The 17,332-nt window shown below is 34.2% G+C and overlaps 1 protein-coding gene across 1 annotated transcript in view; it reads left to right on the top strand.

Moving 5' to 3' along the window:
* Positions 1-17,332, top strand: part of PIK3CA (phosphatidylinositol-4,5-bisphosphate 3-kinase catalytic subunit alpha) — a 77,207-nt gene that overhangs the window by 40,900 nt on the left and 18,975 nt on the right. The window contains exons 2-9 of the mRNA XM_040621582.1: positions 5,835-6,262; positions 6,808-7,017; positions 8,596-8,846; positions 9,449-9,694; positions 10,443-10,528; positions 16,456-16,561; positions 17,063-17,215; positions 17,307-17,332. The exon at positions 17,307-17,332 is cut by the window's right edge and continues 109 nt beyond it. Of these exons, the coding sequence (XP_040477516.1) occupies positions 5,911-6,262; positions 6,808-7,017; positions 8,596-8,846; positions 9,449-9,694; positions 10,443-10,528; positions 16,456-16,561; positions 17,063-17,215; positions 17,307-17,332 (1,430 nt within the window). The 5' untranslated portion in view covers positions 5,835-5,910. The remainder of the gene's footprint in view (positions 1-5,834; positions 6,263-6,807; positions 7,018-8,595; positions 8,847-9,448; positions 9,695-10,442; positions 10,529-16,455; positions 16,562-17,062; positions 17,216-17,306) is intronic.

Below are 17,332 nucleotides of genomic sequence, written 5' to 3'. Positions count from 1 at the left end.
AGGGAGTCTGTTTGAGACTCTCCTTCTCCCTCTGTTCCTCCCCTCACTCATGCTCATGCTCTTTCTCTCTCAAATAAATAAATAAATATTTTTAAAAAAGAAAGAAAGAAAGAAAATTCTCAGGTTGATTTATTGGATAATTCTGATATCAGAGGCCAGCAAGCTTTTCTGTAAAGGACCGAATATTAAATGTTTTAAGCCCCATGGGCTTTATAGCATCTGCTCAACTCTGTTGTAGTGGGAAATCATCATTGACAATATACGAACAGAATTTATTGTCTGGGTTCCCATTTAAATTTATTTACAAAAGCAGATGGTGAGCTGGATTTGGCATGTGGGCCATAGTTTGACAATCTTTGCCTAAAACAATGAAACCTGAAAATACCGTTATATTAATATAAGCAAGGAAAGGCTTTGAATTTAGGAGTTAAAAAACAAATTGTCAAAATGTCATTGTCTTCTTGGGCTGAAAGAGTGCACATTAGATGTTTAAATTAAATTGTCCAATGAATTAAGAAACCCTCAACTTATAAAAGTCAAGTGACAATGGAGAGTCTGAAATTATTTTTCTACTGTTCATTTCTGCTGCTTATTTTGTGCTTAAAGTTGTCTTTACTCCAGCTGAGCAATACCATTGCCCTCACTTGGACTGCTAATGCAGACCCAGCCCTAACCAAGAAATGAATGTGGGTTCAGGCCTTCTAAGAACCAAAGACTTTCAGTGCCTCCTGCCCAAACACAGTAATTTTTAACAGTAATGTTAACACCGGAACAAGGAAGAAAACAAAATCTCCGACCAGCATGGTATCTGTTACATATGTTGTACTCCTAAGTTCCTACAGCAGTGGCTCTGGTATTATCATTTGGTCTGTTGTTCTCTGGTCTAGAGATTATTATAAAATCGTAGTCAGTGTTGTTGCTGGCTAGAAATGAGCAACTGAAGAAGAGGAGGTTACTATCATAGGCAGGCTGGCCACAGCTGAAAAGTGACCGTTGACTACTGGAAAACAAGGATGGGGGCCATTTTAAAAAGCATCATCTCCAGCCTGGGGTCACTGGGGATAGGGCCAAAAATACACTCAGACTCTTCAATAATACTGAAGTGCTTTGCTGTATAGTGTTTCAGAATAGCACAGTAATTGGTTTTATAATGAGAACTGTAATTCATCAAGAAAAGGGTAAATTGTGAGTTATGTATACTCTTTTAAGAGAGCAGGAGCACCCCAATTGAAATAGCTTATCATTAGATATATAAAAAGTTAGGATAAGTAAAACCATTTTATTTCCTAAGAGTCCTGAATAGTTGTGATTTTTCAGTATATCAATATTTAGTCTGGGCGTTCTGAACTCAAAAGCCCAGTAGTGTCAAGGCTGGGGTCTGGTGCAGAGCCCCTTGTCCCTGGAAATGGGGCATGACCAGAAAGGGGGCTGCCCCTCACGGTCACTCAGTACATATTCATGGGGACCCTGGTGCTAAACCATTGGCAGACCCTGCTTCTGGGTTGGGGTTTCCCACATAGGGGAATATAGCTCATTGCAATCTGTGGAAAGTCAGCTCTCAACACAAGGGTCTGTAAAGAAAAGAAAGAAAAAAAAAAAATAGAGTAGTTCCTTACTCTTAAAGTATTTTATTTTTTAGTAAATACATGTTTGTGACTTCAAACTGCCAAATTGCAGAGATTCTTATTTTTAAATATTAGCTTTATAGTGATTTATCCCCCTCTTGTTTTCAAGTAAGTTCCTTTGTAAGCAGATTATGCACTTATATTTGGATAATTCCACCTTCTTTATCAGCATTTAATTTCTTCTGTAGTGTAAAGGCCCTTTTATTTAAAATGTTCATATGTATATAGATTTCTTAACTTTAGGGTTTTTTTTTTCCAAATTAGAGAAATTGAAAAGATACCATTTTTACACGTTGGTTTGATGCTTATTTGATTATATCCTATATTCAAAGAGAAATATATTTCTTTTAAATCTGAAATTTAAAATCATGAAAAAAATGTCATGTCATTCTTTTGCTCAAAATACTTTAGAAGACTCCCTTTACTTAAAGCATACCACATAAAATTCAAAGTCCTTAACGAGGAGTCTGCCCACCTTTCTGGCCCCTGCCTTCTTCGTCCCTCTCCCTCCTTGCCACATACCCTACCTATTATCATGCACTTCAGACTCAAGTAATAAAAAACAACTTGTATTGCTGGGAACAGGCTGCATTCTTTCGTGGTCTCTGACTTTGCACACATACTCTTGTGGCAATCTAAAACGCTTTCTTCATCTAGCTCCCCCATGTCCAAGCTACCCCTTTCCTTCCCTGCAAGATCCCTACTAATCTGTAATATTCCACTTAGATTTTACCTCTCTGATGCCTTCCCTAACCTCCTCAAGCAGTTAGAGATTTCCTGTGACTTTACTAAAGTTCATATTTTGTCCTACAACAATTTTCCGTTGTCAAAGTTGTTCTTGTCTTTCATTCTCCAAGTTTGAGTCCCTCAACAACTGAAGAGAAAGCATTTTATTTACTTTAGTTTTCATAGAATATTTAGCTTAGAGCCCAACACAAGTAGGTATTTCTCCCCCCACCCCACCCCCCCGCCCAAAAAGGGCGGAGGGGTTAGCAAGGGAGTCCTTACTTAAGCTGCTGATAGCTGTACCATTTAAATAGGAATGTTAGGAGTCCAAGGAACTAGAGGCAGCTGTGAAAGTACCAGCCTCTGAGCCACTCGGTGCTATTCCAGACTGGTAGGTGAGCCTTGCATTACCAGTTCAGCTCTTGAAACTAGCACTCCTTCATAAGGCTCCTTATTTACTTGCCTCCCTCTGTAAAAGAACTCAAACGTCTTTTTCCCATTCCTATCTGGTGCCAGCCCTGGATAATTCATAATAGCTTGAAAAGGTAGTGTGGGTATACTTTACAGGTTTATTAATATTCAACATTTATTGAATGCTTACTGTATGCCAGCCTCTTTGCTTACATGTTTTTCATATATTACCTCATCTAATACAACAATCTGATGAATTTTCTGCCATTATCCCAACTTAACAAAACGGGATGGGGAGAATGAAGTTCAGTGAGATGAATTAAACTGCTCAAGGCAGCTATTTACTAAGGCAGTGAGAATTCGAATCCAGTGTAACTTTAGAGCCCATTTTCTGATTCACCACCAGTGAGTCTTACCTGGCCATAACTGAAGCCCAAATAGCAGCATGGTTACAGTGTGCACTTTGAAATCATCTAGACCTGGATTCAAAATCTGTATCTAACATTTAAATAACTTCATTTCTCTGATCTTTAGTTTCCTCATATATAAAATGGTAATACCTACTCTGAAAGGGTTATTGCCACCTAAGTGTATGGTGTATACTGACTAGTAATGTTAGCTCCATTCCCCTCTTCTCTGCTTCTGTTCATGTGAGCTCTGAGGTAATGGCTTGTACAGAGTAAGGCCTGACATAAGAAAACAAATAAGAAAGTTAGCATCATCTCTCTTCTATTTAGTACTACCACCATGCCAACCAGTGCCTGCCTTCCAGGATCTCCAAGTGTTTTGTAGCTATGATCACATTTATTCTCTGAATGAGAAGGGTGTGTCTGGAGTATTTAGTAATTGTTAGCTAACTGTAAATATACTATAGTAGGATAAAGATTAGAACCAGTGATCTCTCTACTATACTAGACTTCTCTTTTGGTAATTCTTAGGGAACATACGAGACTCTGAGGTGTTATTCATTATATAAAATAGTTGCCCCTATGATTCCATAACATGGACCTGTTAGTGCCATTCAACAAAGAAAACTATAAACACAGCTGCTGTTCTGGTGTGGCTTGTGGTTTGGTTTTGTTTTTATTTGAACTTTTTTATGCAGTCAGATCATCATTTAAAAGTAATCATTTGGCATTTCCCTTGCATTCTTCAAATTTTTTTGTATGTTTTAAAAAGCTTAGCTTAAGTCACTTCTATAATTATGTACACAGATTGATCCATCTGGTCCTTTTACTAACCAATGAATTTTCATTTAGAAGTGTAGGAAATAGAATAATTATATTTTAAATCCTATAACTTTAATGGGTCTCTTTTATAAATTTGAAGAAAGATTTTCAACTATTAAAAATCGTTTTACATCTGTATTGTCTTCCAACTGATTTCTATATTTCTAGAGATAGGGGATGGCTTGGAATTTTTGGTATTTCTATTTCTCACATCTTCATGTATTAGAACTCTGAAGCATACTATAAGTATTTGTTTGCAACTAAGACAGCAAAAATGTCTGCTCAGAGTAGACCCTACTGCCCTGGCTAGCTCACACTGGCTGTAAAGTGAAAGATGGATTGTAGGGGGCAAACCTAGATCCAGGGAGACCATTTAGGCTTTAGCAGTAGTCCAGACAAGAAATAGTAGTGGCCTGACCCAAGGTACTAAGAGTGGTAGTGGAGTATACAGATTCAAGAGATAGAATTAACAAAGTTTGTTGATGGATTAGATGTTGATGGGTATGACATACGGGAGTCAGAGAAAACAGGTTTCTGGATTTAATTACATGTGAATTTAATTATCCTATACCTAACAAACCCATAATCTTCACACTCTTGACTTTGCCCTGTAAGGGCAAGGGCTCTGTCTGTCTTCTTCATTATCATATTCCCAGGACCTAACATGGTCCTGTGGAAAAGCCCCAGGACATTTTTTTTTTAGCTCCAGTACATTTTTAGTGAATAAACAAAGTGTCATTATGACTATTGTCCACAGTGCCTCATAGAATAATCAAATATAATAAGTTATCTGGGCCCTTTTGATTCATTTCTCTAACTTAATTTTCATTTCTTTTTTATAGTGTCTCTCACTTTACCTTTTTTTATGCCTTTACAGTGTAGATTGCTGAATAAAAGAAAACATAAACAGCACAAAATAAATTTGTGGCTTTGTGGGTTTTGCAGTATTTTCTAAAGAATCCCGGAGATTTTTGACATCTTTAAAAATGAGGGCTTCAAATCATAATAATACTTTGTATTTTAAAAAATATCACAAGTACTTAACACTGTTGGAACATTTTACTAACAAAGAGAGTCAGTGGGTCTCATTTGTGTGTAGATCAGTTCATTTCAATCAGAAGTATTAGGGCTGGGTTATTTGATAAAGTAGATGGATCATTCAAATTCATCACCATATCTCAAGGAAAATGCATTGATGACACTTTATATTATAGTGAATATATACATAAATTATACTTTAAAAGAAGAATGGTCTAAGATGTCACTTAGACAATAATCAATACAAAGAAGGAAATCACAAAGATTAATTTAAGAAAAAGACTAAGCCATGTAATTTCTCATTACCACAGGGTAGAGGTAAGGAGTGAAAAGGAAGATTTGACTTCTCTCACCTTTACTCACCTTTAAAATGAGAGCATTGGACCCATGATCTAAAAGATCCTTTCCAGTCCAAATTCTGTTGCTCCATAAAATAGAATGATAAAGGTGATATGTGATGGGAATGTTAGTTTCAATTACAACTTACTGTTCATTCTTCCCAAAGCCTTGGCTCTGTCTTGATAAGACCTGACCTTAAAAAATCTATTAAAATAAAATGTTTTTAACTAAATGATTTTATTAAATATAATTAAATACAAGTGTTTTTTTTTTTTTCTAATTCCTACTTTGGAATCAATTCTTTCAGCCTAATTTGGAGCAAGAGTCTCTGTTAAAGTATTTAAGATAAATTATTAATACCCTAATCAATTCAAACTACAGAAAATGAGTTTTTACATTTAGTAATGCCATAAATATATTCTTTAGTTTTCTTTTAACATATGTTTTTTTTTTTCCTTTGGTTTAGATTTCTGCTTTGGGACAGACACGCATCTAATTCCTTAAAATAGTTTTATATGTAAAACTTGTAAAGGATCAGAACAATGCCTCCAAGACCATCATCAGGTGAACTGTGGGGCATCCACTTGATGCCCCCAAGAATCCTAGTAGAATGTTTACTACCAAATGGAATGATAGTGACGTTAGAATGCCTCCGTGAGGCTACACTAATAACTATAAAGCATGAATTATTTAAAGAAGCAAGAAAGTACCCTCTCCATCAACTTCTTCAAGATGAATCTTCTTACATTTTCGTAAGTGTTACCCAAGAAGCAGAAAGGGAAGAATTTTTTGATGAAACAAGACGACTTTGTGACCTTCGGCTTTTTCAACCCTTTTTAAAAGTAATTGAGCCAGTAGGCAACCGAGAAGAAAAGATCCTCAATCGAGAAATTGGTATGACACAGTTTTTGACTAAATGGCATTGTCATCCTATTCTAAAATCAAATAACTATGAAACTTAACTATTTTTCTCATTACTAAAATATTTCTGTCTGAATCAGTTAACTAGCTTTCTAACTTTGAATAAATAGAATTTGAAATAAAAACCATTACAAATCAAAAGTATTTTTTTGACTGCTTGGCTAAGGAACGATTTTTGACACCTTGGTAGCATCCTAAAAATTTTTCTTTAGGAAATATCATTTGTACAGTTGACTTAGATTTGTTATATCCCAGTTTTGTTTTGTTACTCTTTTTTAAAAATTATATGGATATTTGCTTCTTCCCTCCAAGTTGCTGAATATATTATTTATTATATGTTAAAAATATTTTAGTCTTTGTCAACTCTTAATTTATTCTATGTATTCATCAAAATTTCGTTAAACCCAGAGAGACTTCTTTATTTTGATCTTCCAGATGTGTCAATTCCCCATTTGTAAGAAATATGTTCATACTATATGTCTAATAGAATGTTATATTCTTTATATAATTTTTTTAAGGTTTTGCTATTGGCATGCCAGTGTGTGAATTTGATATGGTTAAAGATCCAGAAGTACAGGACTTCCGAAGAAATATTCTGAATGTTTGTAAAGAAGCTGTGGATCTTCGGGATCTTAATTCACCTCATAGTAGAGCAATGTATGTCTATCCTCCAAATGTAGAATCCTCACCAGAACTGCCAAAGCACATATATAATAAATTAGATAAAGGTAAGAAAATTGTGAATCTGCCATAATTGGCTACTATAGTAAAAATGTCTATCTCTTTTTATCCCAGGTAGATGATAAGCTTCTTGAAGAAGACAGGGACTGCTTATACTGACAAGATACAGCCGAGTGCCAAATATATATGTGTGTTTTAAATATTTATTGATTGTATGAATTGTGCACATACAGTGCTGATCCCTGTGAATTGTGTATCTTAAAATAAAACTAAAGAACTTTGAGTTTGAAATTCATTATTATAAAGTTGCAGCTGATTATCTTTTTACAAATAAAAAAAGTATAAATAGAAATACTTAATGAGGGGCGCCTGGGTGGCACAGCGGTTAAGCGTCTGCCTTCGGCTCAGGGCATGATCCTGGTGTTCTGGGATCGAGCCCCACATCAGGCTCCTCCGCTATGAGCCTGCTTCTTCCTCTCCCACTCCCCCTGCTTGTGTTCCCTCTCTCGCTGGCTGTCTCTCTGTCTGTCGAATAAATAAATAAAATCTTTAAAAAAAATAAGAAAGAAATACTTAATGAAATTTTGGGGAAAATGTGCAGATTTTTGTTATATATATAAAGAAAGAAAAATAAATTTCTTAATATTAAATAAAATAATTAAATCTGATCATGAGTGATAATATATAGATTGACTTTTGACAATGTATCAATTTCTAGAATTAAGTGAACATGGAAATTTATACACTCTGTTGTTCGGAAGTGAAAATATCCTTGTTTCAGAGAGATATCTGTATTTTCAACATAACAAAGTGAAGGTTTCATTTTGAAGTTTTAGAGTAAATTAGCTTTCACACATTATTAAATACAAAATTCTGTTAGAATAAGTTAAGATATCTTATTACTATTTCATTCATATTATTCAAAGTAGTTTAATATAGTATAACATAAAATCTTCATTTGAAATTCTTTTCTACTCTAGCATACCTTTTAAAATGAAAGTCTCTTTTCATTTTCCGCCAGCATTCTTTATGAAAATTTTCCTACAGAAAAGTTGAAAGAATTGTACTGTGAACACTTGGACCACTCTGTCATAGTTGTAATCTTTCCATTTTCATCATCTTACCCCTCCTCCCAGCTTACTTGATATTAAAAGGAAAACATTTAAAAATTCATATTCTTTCCCTTCTTCCACTATCTTTTCTCTCCCTCTGATTCAGCATTTTCATTAAGTTTCCATGATTCTTTCCCATAGTTACCAAAATCTCTTCTACTTTAGGTACTGTTGAACCTTTGATACCATCATGAGTCAGTCTTTATGGGGGTTGTGCTCATGAAGTATGGGATGCAGTTTAGAACGGAAATTAGCTTGGCCTCAGGTATTGTGACCCTCTAGTCACAATTTTGCGTGCTTGCCATAAAACATGAGATTTGGGCATGGCCTGGCAGCTCTATCATATTTGAAGATTAGTGGTTTCCACCTGATATTTACCTGTATTTAATTAGTTTGATTATAAGTCATTTCTGATTATGGTTAGAATAATGGTAGTACGTACTTTTTGAAATTTGTCTCTTGAAAAATGAAGTATATATGGTGATTGCATCTAATAATGTTTTCCTGTTATAGGGCAAATAATAGTGGTGATTTGGGTAATAGTGTCTCCAAATAATGACAAGCAGAAGTATACTCTGAAAATCAACCATGACTGTGTGCCAGAACAAGTAATTGCTGAAGCAATCAGGAAAAAAACTAGAAGTATGTTGCTATCATCTGAACAACTAAAACTCTGTGTTTTAGAATATCAGGGCAAGTATATTTTAAAAGTGTGTGGATGTGATGAATACTTCCTTGAAAAATACCCTCTAAGTCAGTATAAGGTGAGTAACAAGCTTCAAAAATATTAATATGAAATGTAAAAGTTGGGGACAAGTATCTGTATTTTTAGGACATACTTCTTAAAAATTCAGTGCTTAATGTTAGTGAATAGCTTCATAAGTTTATTTTTAATACTCTGATTATTTGGGACACCTGGGTGGCTCAGTTGGTTAAGCATCTGCCTTCAGCTCAGGTCATCATCTCAGGGTCCTAAGAGCGAGCCCCACATAGGTCTCCCTCTCCCTCTGCTTGTGCTTTCTCCATCTCTCTCTCGCTCTGTTTCAAATAAATAAAATTTTTTTAAAGTTTAAAAATATATATACTATATTTAATTTGAGAGATTGATGATGAATTTGAGAGAATGGATGCTTTTTTTCCTTTAGATTTTATATATTTAATATTTGAGGCCTGACTGTAGATATATGGATAAGCTGATTAACGTTGTTCAGATATAAACAGTGCTTTTTTTGTAAGGCGTATCCTCTGATCATTGTTTTTAATTCCTTTGTTCTTTTCTCTTTTTTTTTGCTTACATGTTTATTGCTTTTAAAATGAAACGCCTTATAAGAAATGGCTTTTCCCCTCCCCTCTTAATCTTTTACAGTATATAAGAAGCTGTATAATGCTTGGGAGGATGCCCAATTTGATGCTGATGGCTAAAGAAAGCCTTTACTCCCAACTGCCAATGGACTGTTTCACAATGCCTTCATATTCCAGACGCATCTCCACAGCTACACCATATATGAATGGAGAAACATCTACAAAATCCCTTTGGGTTATAAATAGTGCACTCAGAATAAAAATCCTTTGTGCAACCTATGTGAATGTAAATATTAGAGACATTGACAAGGTAAAGTCAAGTGTTGATGCTTATTATTTTATATAAATATTTTATATAAACTTTGTTATCAACAATGTATAGTTATTGACCTGCACTGTTTTCAGATAGCTAGAAAACCGCTCCTCTCCCTCAGATGTTGCACAGCTTACAGTCCTTTGTCTATAATGCTGATATCCATAATTCTTATATTCTAATAATTCTAATTTCCATAAATCTAAGTTCTTAAAACCAAGAGTTTTACAGAATTCATTTGGCAGCAAAACCTGACCTAACCTGAAGCAAGAATTTTTATAGTCTTTATTATCTCTTTATATTATAGTCTTTATTATCCCATTTAGTGTAAATATACATGTGTTTTGTTGCAGAAATATTAATGTCTTTATGCAGTGCTGTTTCAACTGCTAAGAATATGAAGTAATATTTAGTATATATACCAATTTATCTTTCTAAAATATGAAAAACTCTGAATTACATACCTGGCCTAAAGGGATTGTGAGTCTATTTATTGATTTTTTATAGTCTGATGTCCCCCTTAAAGGCAGCAACACATTTTGTTTGGTGAAGAGTCTGCATTAGTATTAACTTATTATATATGTGAAGAAAGAACAGAAAAGCTACATCTGAACAGAAATTTTAAGTGGATTCTCTCATTCATATCAGTTATATTATTTTAACATTGTTTAATATTGGTTCTATAATGTGTGTGTGTGTTATGTTTGTGTGTATTTATATACATATACTTTTTTTCTTTTTTAAGATCTATGTTCGAACAGGTATCTATCATGGAGGAGAACCCTTATGTGATAATGTGAACACTCAAAGAGTACCTTGTTCCAATCCCAGGTAAGGAAGTGTATAGATTTATATTTCCAAAAGCCGTGTTAGTATTTAGCAATGTAATCAATAAAAGTAGTAATGTTTTTTTGCATTGTTAGTTTCACACAAGTCAGTTAAATTACCAGGCATTTACATATAGACCATAAGGACTTTCAGTCAAATGAGTATCTATCACAGGATCATTTTGTCGATTCTTTGTAAAATTTTATCCAAAGGTTTTTCTGATTCTCTCTTTCCATTGTATCAAGTAGAGAACAGAATATGGTTACATTTTGTGCTGATGCTTCCCCACATTAAATCCATAAACCTCGTATTTTATTCTTACCTCCATTTCCATTTCCATTAAGAAGAAATGAGAGTTGGCAAACAACTTCAGAGCCAGACTACTCTGAGGCACTCACATCACTCACAAGAGTAGATCTTTATGACATTCAAATAAAGAGTCTTTGGGAACGAATCAGTTTCTGAGAGGGGTTTGGGGGAACATTTTAAATGATTACTGCCTAGAAATACGAAATACAGTGAAGAAATAAAAGGGAATATAATCCAACAGTTTGCCATCCTGCTATTTCTTTGGCTCTTTATAGAATCATTTGGGAATTAAGAATCTACCCTGAATATAATAGAAATATTTTAAGAGTACTCAAATTGTTACTAAAGATTAAAGATGGATTTTGTAGACTACCAATAAAGACAACTGGTAAAACCTCCGGAAGTAAATTTTATAATGAATTTAGACTGAGTTCTAGGAGAGTCAAGAAAAGTTCGGGTCTTATAATAAGTTGCTAGGTATGGCCACCATTCTAGAGCCTAGGTGAAGTTCAAAGAGGTGATAACCTTCTCTACCAGGAGGAAGTAAAATAGTTCCTTACCGTACCTGAACTGTTGTCAGTCAGAAAGTACATCACTTAAATTAGAAGTTACACTGTGAAACAAACAACTACAGGATCTTTTTAAATTTTTGTTGTAACAGCAAAAGTTTATTTCCTGCCCATACTGCATGTCTGTCACAGGTTGGGTGGGGTGTTTGTGTGAGGAACAGAAAAACAATATTTGAGGAAATACTGAACAAATATTTTCCAAATTTGTTGAAAACTATAAACATTCTAAGGAGTTCAACAAGCCCCAATCAAAGACCCCAAAATAATATTGGGTAGATATATCCTAGTTGTTTCAAGTACCAAAAGTAAACTAGTTTTATAAAAGTAAAAGGTAAATTTGTTTAATAAGCTACAGGCCAGTATCTCTGATGAACATAGTTGCAAAAATCCTCAACAAAATATTAACAAACCAAATCCAACAATACATTAAAAAAATCATTCACCACAATCAAGTGGGATTTATTCCTGGGATGCAAGGGTGGTTCCATAGTTGCAAATAAGTCAACATAATACCATACATAATAAGAGAAAGAATAAAAACCATATGGTCATTTCAGTAGGTGCAGAAAAATCATTTGAAAAAGTACATCTATTCATGATAAAAACTCTCAGCAAAGTATGTTTAGTGGGAATATACCTCAACATAATAAAGGCCATCTATGAAAAACCCACAGCTAACATCATACTCAATGGTGAAAAATTGGGGTCTTTCCCCTTAAGATCAGGAACAGGGCAAGGATGTCCACTCTCACCGCTTTTATTCAACATAGTACTGGAAGTCCTAGCCACAGCAGTCAGAGAAGAAAAAGGAATAAAAGGCATCTAGATTGGTAAGGAAGAAGTAAAACTTCCACTATTTGCAGCGGACATGATATTCAATATAGAAAATTCTAAAGACTCAACGTTGACAAAGAAAACCAAGGATGCCTGGGTGGCTCAGACCGTTAAGCATCTGCCTTCAGCCCAGGTCATGATCCCAGGGTCCTGGGATCAAGTCCTGCATCGGGGATCCCCCCTCAGCGGGGAGCCTGCTTCTTCCCCTGCCTGCCGCTCCCCCTGCTTGTGCTCTCTCCCTCTCTCTGACAAATAAATAAAGTCTTTAAAAAAAAAAAGAAAACCAAAGCTGGAGGCATGACAATTCCAGACCTCAAGCTGTAATCATCAAGACAGTATGGTACTGGCACAAAAACAGACACATAGATCAGTTGAACAGAATAGAGAACCCAGAAATGGACCCTCAACTCTATGGTCAACTAATCTTTGACAAAGCAGGAAAGAATATCCAATGGAAAAAAGACAGTCTCTTCAACAAATGGTGTTGGGAAAATTGGAAAGCCACACGCAGAAGAATAAAACTGGACCACTTTCTTACACCGTACACAAAAATAAACTCAAAATGGATGAAAGACCTTCTAGAACACAGGTAGCAACTTCTTGCTATACATGTCTTCAAAGGCAAGGAAACGGAAGTAAAAAATGAACTATTAGGACTACGTCAAAATAAAAATCTTCTGTACAGAAAAGGAAACAATCAACAAAACAAAAGCCTACTGAATGGGAGAAGACATTCACAAATGACATACCCAATAAAGGGTTAGTATCCAAAATATGTAAAGAACTTATAAAACTCAACACCCAAAAACTAACCCAACTGAAACACGGGCAGAAGACATGAACAAACATCTCCAAAGAAGTGAGACATCCAGCTGGTCAATAGACACGTGAAAAATGCTCATCACTCATCATCAGGGAAATGCAAATCAAAACTACAAGGAGATACTACCTCACACCTGTCAGAGGGACTAAAATCAAAAACACAAGAAACAACAGTGTTGGTGAGTTTGTGGAGAAAAAGGAACCCTCGTGCATTGTTGCTGGAAATGTCAACTGGTACTGTCACTGTGGAAAACAGTAAGGAGGTTCCTCAAAATATTAAAAAAGTTCTACCCTATGATCCAGTAATCCCACTACTAGGTATTTACCCAAAGAATACGAAAACACTAATTTGGAAAGCTATATGTGCTCCTATGTTTATAGCAGCATTATTTACAATAGCAAAATTATGGAAGCAGCCCAAATGTCCGTTGATAGATGGATGGCTAAAGAGCTGTGTGTACACACACACACACACACACACACTGGAATATTATTCAGCCATTAAAAAAAAATCTTGCCATTTGCAGCAACATAGATGCAGCTAGAGAGTATAATGCTAAGCAAAATGAGTCAGAGAAAGACAAATACTATACCATATGATTTCAGTCATGTGGAATTTAAGAAACAAAACAAATGAGCAAAGGGGGAAAAAAGAGACAAACCAAGAAACAGACTCTTCACTATAGAGAACAAACAGTTACCGGAGGGGAGGTTATGGGGGGATGGGAAAAATAGGTGATGGGGATTACGAGTATACTTATGAAGAGTACTGTATAGAATTGTTGAATCACTATATTGTGCACCTGAAACTAATATAATAGTTTATGTTTAACTTTATTGGAATTAAAATTAAAATATTTAATAAAAAAGAATTCTCTAGTTAAAGGGTAAAATCCCTGTGGTAATAGTATGAGGATTTAAGTAGATTTTTTAACTTTTCTGTATTCACAAAATTAAAATCAAGGATAAAAGAATATGAAGTTATTAGAAAGGTAGCAAAGTTGATTTTAAAAAAATTCTAACTGAGATTAAGTAATTATTCCATATCTGTACTTCCCATATGCTAAATAAAGTAGACACTTACTGATTTCTTCATAGATGTTACCAGTCCTCTCCAAAAATCAAAATAAATTTGGACTGTACATACCAAACCATTGCCTAAAAATAAAGGATTTAATTGATGTGTGTGCACACACGTGTTTGTATGGACTTTAGAGGAAGGGAGAAACATGTTTTGGTCAATTAGCATAGTATTGAACAACTACATTTATAGGATAGCTCTCTTAGAAAGTGTTAGAATATTTCTCGTTAATTATGAGCAATTCTAAAGATTTTGAAGTAATAAAAATTCCTAGGTACAGTAAGTACATGTATCTTTAGTTTTTCCTGAGTTATTGTGGACTTACCAGATCCCACAGTATTTCTTCTACTTGCATTTATTGTTTCTTTTCCGTTTAGAATTTCTAATTACTGAGTTCTCCCATTTAAACGTAAGCCTTCACTTTATCAAAGGACCATTTTTTTTTTATCTTTTTCCATAAGTAGAACTTATTTTACTGATAAAATTTATACCTTAGTTTGGCTAACTAAAAGAATTTTATACCATTTTATTGTTAAGTCTTATTTTATTTATAATAAATAGAATTATGAAAAAGCCTTTTCAAGAAATTTTCTAAATTAACGTCTAGCACTTGAACTTTTACTGTGGACCAATTACTATTCTAATCACTTTACTTGTGTTATCTGACCGAGCCAGCCAGGCACCCCTTTACTTGTGTTACCTTATTTAATCTTAAAACAACCTTATGGAGTAAGTAGTAGTAGTAGTATCCTTTCACAGATGAAAAAACAGACAAAAGCAAGGGTCACACATTTTTATTTAAATTAACATATAGTACATCATTAGTTTTTGATGTAGTGTTCAGTGATTCCTTAGTTGTATATAACACCCAGTGCTCATCACATCACAAAGGGTCACACATTTAATAAAATAGTAGGAAGAGGAGTCTACTCTAGGTAGTCTGGCTTCTGAGTTTATACTGGTAACTGTTGCTATAATGTTTCAAAACAAGACAAAACAATGTGTTGTGGGGCACCTGTTGTGGCTCAGTCAGTTAAGCAACTGCCTTCAGCTCAGGTCATGATCTCACATCCTAGGATCAAGCCCCACGTTGGGCTCCCTGCTCAGGTGGGGAGTCTGTTTCTCCCTCCACCCCTCCCCCTGCATGTGCTCTTTCTCAAATGAATAAATAAACTCCTTAAAAAAGCAACAACAACAATGTGTTGGTACTTGGCTATTTACAAATATGTCCACCAAATATAGACATAATTTCACATATAATATCCAGTAAATTGAATTTATCATAAATATTTGAATAATTTTTGTCATCACTTTCTATAGCAACTTTTTATTCTTATTATGAATGTTAACTGTTACCTCTTGTGAAGTAGTTATTCTCAATTTCAAATACTTTCTGCTTACATATCCTTCATTTTATTTACATACTGACTTAATGGGTTCTTCTGAATAAAACTACAGCATATATAAAGTAAATATAATTATAATCATAATAGGAAATCTCACTCTTCTTGTTTAGTTTCCCTCTTTCATGTGCCTTTTCTATAAACTAGTTTGTTTTTAATTACTTTTTTTACTAAGGAATAGCACAAATGCATAAAAGTATATAGATCATAATCATAAACTTCAGTGAATTATCACAAAGTTAATACCTATATAACCACTATGCTGGCTAAGAAGTAGAACATTTACAGAAATATGACATTGCCCCTTCCCATTAACCTTCTCACTTCCCGAAGGGCAACAACTAACCTAACATCTAGCATTATTTCTTAGTTTGAACTGTTTTTGAATTTTATATAAATGTACTCAAGGAATAGATACTCTTTTATGTCTATCTTCTTTCACTCATGTTTGTAAGATTTCATCCATATTGTAAGTAACATGTTTATTTCCATTGCTGTGTAGTATTACATTGTACGAATATACTGCAATTTATTCTACTTTTGGACATTTGGATTGTTAACACTTGGGGGATATTTGCAAATACTGATCACTAGCAATGTGTGAGATTTCCTGTTACTACATGTCCTTACCCTGCCTTGGTATCGTCAGCCTTTATAGTTTTAGCCAATCTCTTGTATAGTGATATCTCCATGAGATTTTATTTTGCATTTTCTGAATAACAAATAATATTGACTACTATTTTATGTTTATTGGCCATTTGGATATGATCTTGTGAAGTAAGTCTATTCAGTTGATCTCTGGCCTGTTTTTATTTGATTTTTCGTTTTCTTGATGATTTGTAGAGGTTGTTTATATACTCTGGATAAAGCCTTTTTTGATAAATTCTGTTTTTTCTTCAAAATTTTACATAGGTGGAATGAATGGCTAAATTATGATATATACATTCCTGATCTTCCTCGTGCTGCTCGACTTTGCCTTTCCATTTGTTCTGTTAAAGGCCGAAAGGGTGCTAAAGAGGTAAAGTATTTCAGAAGGAATAATTATATTTACCTCTAAAAAACTCCTAATTATACTGCTGATTTGAATTTTTATCAAGAAAGGATTTTTTCTTTATCTAAAATAATTAGTCAAATATTTTTTAATTTTTAATAAATAAATGTGTCATGGTAGAATACCTCAGAAGAGCTTCCCGAGTTTATTTATGATGAGCATGTCCTGAATTCGCATTGACAATTTTTTAAACATACAGAGTGACTATCCACAAATATCTATTAGGTGACTACAGGCCAATATCTGCCTGGCTTGCTTTGGTTCATATTTCCTATTTATAATTAAAGAAAAATTCATGTAATTTCAAATAGGAAAACAAAATATTTGTATTTTCAAAAAAAATTGATGTGGCTTATTATAGATACCACTGTAGCGATAGTTACTGAATTCTTTCTGGGGAAGAAAAGTGTTTTGCATTTTGTAATTTAATCCACAGAGTAGTGAATGTTTTTCTGTTCATTTTTGAAGGAACACTGTCCATTGGCCTGGGGAAATATAAACTTGTTTGATTACACAGATACTTTAGTATCTGGAAAAATGGCTCTGAATCTTTGGCCAGTACCTCATGGATTAGAAGATTTGCTGAACCCTATTGGTGTTACTGGGTCAAATCCAAATAAAGTAAGCTTTTTATTATCATAAATTGGAATTTTTTCCTTTTTTTGTGACTGTCAGGCACAATATAGATGATAACTTTTATTCCATCTCTTAGGAAACCCCATGCTTAGAGTTGGAGTT

Source organism: Ursus maritimus, unplaced genomic scaffold (genome assembly GCF_017311325.1).
Source record: "Ursus maritimus isolate PB19 unplaced genomic scaffold, ASM1731132v1 scaffold_4, whole genome shotgun sequence".
Taxonomy (NCBI): Eukaryota; Metazoa; Chordata; class Mammalia; order Carnivora; family Ursidae; genus Ursus; species Ursus maritimus.
This window is presented reverse-complemented; position numbering and strand designations above follow the sequence as displayed.